Source organism: Dendrobates tinctorius, unplaced genomic scaffold, assembly GCF_039654945.1.
Source record: "Dendrobates tinctorius isolate UK_male_01 unplaced genomic scaffold, ASM3965494v1 ptg000054l, whole genome shotgun sequence".
NCBI classification, from domain to species: Eukaryota; Metazoa; Chordata; class Amphibia; order Anura; family Dendrobatidae; genus Dendrobates; species Dendrobates tinctorius.
Genome location: NW_027361722.1, coordinates 12,852,286 through 12,860,181, shown reverse-complemented (window position 1 = coordinate 12,860,181; position 7,896 = coordinate 12,852,286). Strand labels below are relative to the sequence as shown.

The following is a 7,896-nucleotide window of genomic DNA, read 5'->3' as shown; positions in this document are numbered from 1 at the left end:
TCTCCTGTCCTGCTGGTTTGTTACAATGTATCAGTGCGGGCAGCTAAACAGCCAAGGACACTAAACGATACAAGGCTCCATCTGTGGGGCAGGAGAGAAGGCTTTGTGCCATCCCTGGAGGGCTAGTACCAGTTCCAGAGAGTTAGTACCAGTCCTAAAGGAGGATTAGTACCAGTCCCAAATGGCTAGTTCAGGCTGTAGAGAATCAGCACCAGTCTTACAAGGCTAGTATCAGTCCTGAGGGACTAGTACCCGTCCTGGAGGAACAGTACCTGTCTTGGAGGATTATTACCAGTTCTGGAAGGTTAGACGACACAGTAAAGTCAGACCGCCAAGCATGGATATCCTCAGGGATGAATACAGTCCCAAATGAAGATACAATAGATGGTAAGCAATGAAGAATTTTCCGATAAAACATAATTTTTATTCCATACTGCAGTAATATTGTTAAATGAGAACTGGAGCCACCTGTCATATTTTGGTAACTGCACCTTAGTCATGGCTGAGTTCAGCCCTAGAGGATGAATAGCAGGGCAGGGGGGTTAGTACCACTCCCAAAGGTCTAATACCATCAGTGATTAGAATAGTCTCTCCTAAATGTTACACACTCCTTTATAGAGGATGTCATTGATCTAAATGGTTGATGAGTATGAATTTCTTCTCAGCAGGTTCCTCGGGGGAGGGGTCATTACTGTTCTTTCTTGGTGAAGATCATAGACTGGACCTAAAAAGCAAAAGGCACAACTTTATGCTTCTTTGCCCCAAAGTAATATCCATTATAAAGTTACTTACGTACAATGTATCATTTGTAACACTTGTCACCTCTAATGTAAGGCCTTACACTACTCAATACCAGAGAGAAAATTACCTGTCATACTCTGTCCCCACAGACCCTAAACTAAACAAAGAACATCAAACAAAAGTCCCTGTATAATGCACTACCCCACCGCAAACCCGACACTAAACAAAGAACATGAAAAAGAAGATCCATGTTATGCTCCGCCCTCGCAGACCCTACACTAAACAAAGAACGTGAAAGAGATTCTTGTGTCAAGCTCCACCCCCACAGATCCTACACTGAATGAAGAATATGAAAGATTCTTGTGTCAAGCTTCGTCCCCGCAGACCCTACACTGAACGAAGAATATAAGAGATTCTTGTGTCATGCTCTGCCCCAGCAGACCCTACACTGAACGAAGAATATAAAAGAGATTCTTGTGTCAAGCTCCACCCCCACAGATCCTACACTGAATGAAGAATATGAAAGATTCGTGTGTCATGGTCTGTCCCCGCAGACCCTACACTGAACGAAGAATATAAAAGATTCTTGTGCCATGCTCCGCCCCCGCAGACCCTACACTGAACGAAGAATATAAAAGAGATTCTTGTGTCAAGCTCCACCCCCACAGATCCTACACTGAATGAAGAATATGAAAGATTCGTGTGTCATGGTCTGTCCCCGCAGACCCTACACTGAACGAAGAATATAAAAGATTCTTGTGCCATGCTCCGCCCCCGCAGACCCTACACTGAACGAAGAATATAAAAGAGATTCTTGTGTCATGCTCTGCTCCCGCAGACCCTACACTGTACAAAGAACATAAGAGATTCTTGTGTCAAGTCCACCCCCGCAGATCCTACACTGAGCGAAGAATATAAAAGAGATTTTTTGTGTCAAGCTCCGCCCCTGCAGACCCTACACTAAACAAAGAACATGAGATTCTTGTGTCAACTCCGCCCCCCCCGCAGACCCTACACTGAACAAAGAATATAAAAGTAGATCCCTGTGTCATTATTACAGCTAAGTACATTTCCACCATCTGTATATCTGTATTCTGAATGCACGTTACATTCTCTTGTGCCACAAAGGACGAGGCTGCGTAATGAGACTTCTGTACAAAAAGAAAATATCCTTAGTCCAAGAAACAACCTGATGTTATATCTCAAGTACAGGAGTGGATTCTACATAAGGATGGAACACGAACACAATTAAAATGAAAGTGTAATCAGATGTGTCAGAAATGCTGCAAACCCAATACTATTTATACACAGCAACTGTATACAGTGGCATGTAAAAGTTTGGGCACCCCTCATCAAAATTACTGTTATTGTGAACAGTTAAGCAACTTGAAGATAAACTGAACTCCAAAAGGCCTAAAGTGAAAGGTGACACATTTCATTTGTATCTTAGGCAAATTATATATATATTTTTTTTCCATTTTAAAAATTACAAAACGGAAAATGGGCCAACGCAAAAGTTTGGCCACCCTTGAAGACTTGTGTGCTCTGATAACTTTGACCAAGGTTTCAGACCTGTTAAGGTTATGGCTTCTTCACCATCATCGTTAGGAAAGGCCAGGTGATGGAAATTTCCAGCTTTATAAACACCAAGCCTCCTCCAACTTTGCGCCAAAATACAGCAGCCATGGGTTCTTCTAAGCAACTGCCGAGCACCCTGAAAATGGTGGAGACCCACAAAGCATGAGAAGACTATAAGAAGATAGCAAAGTGTTTTCAAGTTGCCCTTTCCTTAGTTCAAAATGTAATCAAGAAATGGCAGAGTAAGGGGAATGGTGGAACCACTGTGCCGTAGTCCGAGGGGAGCCTGGAGAGGTGTGACTAGCTGAGACCCTGAGTCTTCACTAGAGCTCCTGATGATGGGGTTAGGCTTGGCTCCCAATGGACACCAGATATTACACGAGGACAGACCTCGGATGCACAACAGCTGATACCCAAGGGACAGGTAGCTGGAACGGCTAAGTAGGAAAGTACAGCTGATACAAGCAGGTATGGCAGGAACACAAGAACCACAGATGCTATTGGGTACAGCTAGTATACAGATAGGCATTGGGAGGTGCAAGCAGGTATGGCTGAAATACAGGGAATCAAGGCAGGTACGGACAGACAAGTACTGGACAGGTAGACTGATTGGCGGGTACAACAAGCAAGTGTGCAGGGGACTAACTTTACACATTGCTTAGGCACCTCTATTCAAGTGAAGGTGCCTTTAATAATAAGTGTCTCCCAGCCATTGACGGGGAACACTTTAGAACGGCATGTGAGGACCCTTTAAGAAGGACGGAGCGCGGCGCTCGCGCCCTAAGCATTGTTCCCTGGGATCTGTGTGTCAAGGACAAATGCTGGAGGAGGAAGAAGTGCAGGAACGCAGGCCACGGCGGTGAGTAAGCTGGCGTCCCTGCCGGGAGAGGACAGAAGCATGCAGGGATGTCGGCAATACAGGTAGTTAACAGGAACAGTGGTGGTCAAGATAAGGTCTGGAAGACCAAGCAATATTTCAATGAGAGCTGCTCGTAGGATTGTAAAAGAGGCAAATCAGAGCCCCCGCTTGACAGCAAAAGACATTCAAAAAGATTTAGCAGAGTCTGGAGTTGTGGTACATTGTTCTACCGCACAAATATGGTCTTCATGGAAGAGTCATCAGAAGAAAACCTATCCTGCATCATCACCATAAAATTCAGAATCAGACGTATGCTAAAAAGCATCTAAACAAGCCTGATGTATTTTGGTAACAAGTCCTGTGGACCAATGAGGTTAAAATAGAAATCTTTGGCCTTAATGATCATAGGTATGTGTGGAGAAAAGAGGGCACAGAACTTCAGGAAAAAAAAACATCTCACCAACCATTTAGCATGCAGCTGGATCAATGTTGTAGCCAATGGCATGGGGAACAATTCACGGGTAGCGGGAAGAATTGATTCAATGAAATTTCTACAAATTCTTGATGCAAACATAACACCATCTGCAGAAAAGCTGAAGATGAAAAAAGGAAGAGGAAGAGGATGGCTCCTACAAATGGAGAATGATCCAAAACACACGTCACAATCCACAATAGACGACCTCAAAAGGCGCGAGCTGAAGGTTTTACAATGGCCCTCACAGTCCCCTGATCTGAACATGATTGAAAATCTGTGATTAGACCTCAAAATAGCAGAGAATGGAAGACGGCCCAGGAATCTCACAGAACTAGAGGAATTCTCCAAGGAAGAATGGAGGAAAATCCCTCAAAGAAGAACTAAAAGCCTCTTGTCTGGCTACAAAAAGCATTTACAAGCTGTGATACTTACAAAAGGAGGCGCTAGTAGATACTAACCAGGCAGGGTTGTGCGGTAGAAATATTGTGAACTTACAACACAAATTTATTAAACTGCACAAAGAAAATAAAGCTCACAAAGCGCAAAAGATTATAGGGCGCCATCAAAAATTATATTTACCTGCAGTATCAGTGGTAATCTGCAGGTTTGACTACAAGGTGAAAATGAACTTATTGTCGCTGAAGCCGCTTTTTTCCAGTCATCAGACACAAGTGAGCATGCGGTAACCAAGCCCATGGACTCTGCACACCCACTATACACACACACTGCACGCACACGCGCTGCACACACTATACACATACACTGCACGCACACACGCTGCACGCACACACGCTGCACACACTATACACACACTGCACGCACACACGCTGCACACACTATACACACACTGCACGCACACGCTGCACACACTATACACACACACTGCACGCACTATACACGCACACTGCATGCACACACACTGCACGCACACACGCTGCACACACTATACACACACACACTGCACGCACTATACACACACCCTGCACACACTATACACACACTGCATGCACTATACACGCACACTGCATGCACACACACTGCACGCACACACGCTGCACACACTATACACACACACACTGAACGCACTATACACGCACACTGCATGCACACACACTGCACGCACACACGCTGCACACACTATACACACACACACTGCACGCACTATACACACACACACTGCACACACTATACACACACACTGCACGCACTATACACACACACTGCACGCACTATACACACACACTGCACGCACTATACACACACACTGCACGCACTATACACACACACTGCACGCACTATACACACACTGCACGCACACACGCTGCACACAGTAAATTACATATTGCTAAAGCATGATCCAGTTAAAAGAGAAAATCTCTACTTATATAAGTTGTGTCATTTATTATCAAAGGTGAATTGAAACCAAAAGCCAATTAAGGGCTACTGAAACCAAAGTATAAAAGCAGTCAAGTCATAAACACGCACACAAGTAGATGCTGCTTTTATAGGGTTCTGGCAGAGCTCCAACCATTCTCCTTTTTTGGGCTATTCTCCATTGTATCTCTTGTTCGTTTAATTTAGAACTAAGCTGACGACACTGATTTTATCATATTGTCTGCGTCTAACTAGACAGATTGATATCACTGACAATGTGCTTGAGTTATACTGTAATCAGCAAGTGCATTGTAATGCAAGATAAATCCACCCGTACAAAAATGGTTGAAAGAGCTGCATATTTGCAGTTTAAAGACCAAGTGTACAAGACTATGACTACTATGAGTTCACCTGGGTGTGATTTCTTATCAGCATAATCACAGCTGTTCTGTGAAGGTCTGTGTGAGAATACCTAGGAATCAAACATTGTCATGAAAACCAAGGAGCCCACCAGATAGGTGAAGGATAAAGTTTTGGAGAAGAATAAAGCAGGGTTAGGTTATAAAAAAATAATTGCTCAAGCTCTGAACATCTCACAGAGCACTGTTCAATACATCATCCAAAAATGGATGGAGTATGGCACAACTGCAAACCTACCAAGACATAGCCATGCACCTAAACTAGCATCCCAACCAATGAGAGCACTAATTAGAGAAGCGGCCAAGAGGCCCATGGGTCACTCTGGAGGACCTGCAGAGATGCACAGCTCAGGTGGGAGAATCTGTTCTCGGGACAACTATTAGTTGTATACGCCACAAATCTGGCTTTTATGGAAGAGTAGAAGGAAGAAAGCCATTGTTAAAAGCAAACATAAGAAGTCCCATATGCAAAAGCCATGTAGGGGACACAGCGAGCATGTGGAAGAGGGGGGCTCTGGTTAGATGACACCAAAGAAAAACATTATGGGTTAAAAGAAAAATGCTAGGTGGGGTGGAAAACGAACACCATACATCACCCTGAAAACACCATCCCCACAGTCACAAATGGTGGAGGCAGCATCATGTTGTTGAGAGGCTTTTCTTCAGCAGAGGCAGGGAAACTGGTCAAAGTTGATGCGAAGGTGGATGAAGCTTATATAGGGCAATCCTAGAGGAAAACATGCTAGTGGCAGCACAAGACAAGAGACTGGGGCATAGGTTAACCATCCAGCAGGACAACGACCCTCAACATCCTGTCAGACCTACAATGGATGGTTTATAGCAGAGCATATTCCTATGTAAGAACGGCCTTGTCACATTCCAAACCTAAGTACCAGTGAGAATCTGTGACAATATGTGAAAATTGCTGATCACAGACGTCTCCATCCAGCCTCACTGAGTGAGAGCGAGTGTGCAAAGAAGAAGGGGCAAAATGTCACCTCCATATGTGCAAAGCTGGGAGAGACTGACCCAATAGACTGCAGCGAAAGTTGGCCCTACAACGTATTGACTCGGGGGGTTGAATACTAATGCACCTCACAATTTTCAGATATATACTTTTTATATATTTATTAAACTCTGTATCATTTCCTTCACACATCACAAATACTTGCTACTTTGTTGTGGTGTCACATAAAATCCCAATTAATATATTTAAGTTTGATGTGAAAAAATGTGTAAAAGTTCTCAGGATATGAATACTTTTCCAAGGCACCGTACAGGAATATAAATACTGTAACACAGCTCCTATGGAACCGGGCTTCTTCTCATTACTTTATCGGACATTTCTCCTAAGGTTATTGATTTCTCATACACTGGTAATTTGTATGTTTCAGCTTTCGCGCTCTCTGCTCCTCATTATTACGCCTCATTCCCGGGGTGTAGATGTTTGTGCCTCTGTAATATTAGTCCTGAATAACCCTGCATGGTTTATAATGTGTGTTCTGCAGATTACGGTAATGTCCTTGTGACTATATATTGGGGTTGTTTAGCTGTGGAAATAGCAGATAGCACGGCATTATTTATTCTGCTGCTCGCTCTATTGATATTTGCATTAGAGGTGCAAGGTAATGGCGGTACAGCGGCTGTAACCAGACTCTCATTAGTGCCGGCAAAAAAGCCCAGAGATTAACGGAGCAATCAATATCATTTATCGCTACAGAATCTACTGAACGAGAGCGGCTTCACTAAGTGTTTATTTCTGGATGTTAATATTTCCTCACTGCTACTCACTAATATTGACTTTTGCGTTCTACTAAGTCTTCTGACTAGAAATAAACTGCGGGGAGAACCTTGATTACATAAAGGAAATGCAGAGATTATAGCGGAGCTGTGTAGGAATTACATTACAGAGCTGATCAAGGAGCACATTACAGTTATATTCTTGTACATAGGGGCAGTATTATAGTAGTTATATTCTTGTACATAGGAGCAGTATTATAGTAGTTATATTCTTCTACATAGGAGCAGTATTATAGTAGTTATATTCTTGTATATAGGGGGCAGTATTATAGTAGTTATATTCTTCTACATAGGAGCAGTATTATAGTAGTTATATTCTTGTACATAGGAGCAGTATTATAGTAGTTATATTCTTATACATAAGAGCAGTATTATAGTAGTTATATTCTTGTACATAGGAGCAGTATTATAGTAGTTATATTCTTATACACAGGAGCAGTATTATGGTAGTTATATTCTTGTACATAGGAGCAATATTATAGTAGTTATATTCTTGTACATAGGAGCAGTATTATAGTAGTTATATTCTTGTACATAGGGGCAGTATTATAGTAGTTATATTCTTGTACATAGGAGCAGTATTATAGTAGTTATATTCTTGTACATAGGAGCAGTATTATAGTAGTTATATTCTTGCACATAGGGGAGCA

At 42.7% G+C, this 7,896-nt stretch overlaps 1 protein-coding gene across 1 annotated transcript in view; it reads right to left on the bottom strand.

The window, feature by feature from the left end:
- Positions 1-402: 402 nt before the first annotated feature.
- TEX55 (testis expressed 55) overlaps positions 403-7,896 on the bottom strand; it is a 77,391-nt gene continuing 69,897 nt past the window's right edge. The window contains exon 6 of the mRNA XM_073577089.1: positions 403-724. Coding sequence (XP_073433190.1) covers positions 689-724 — 36 coding nt within the window. The 3' untranslated portion in view covers positions 403-688. The remainder of the gene's footprint in view (positions 725-7,896) is intronic.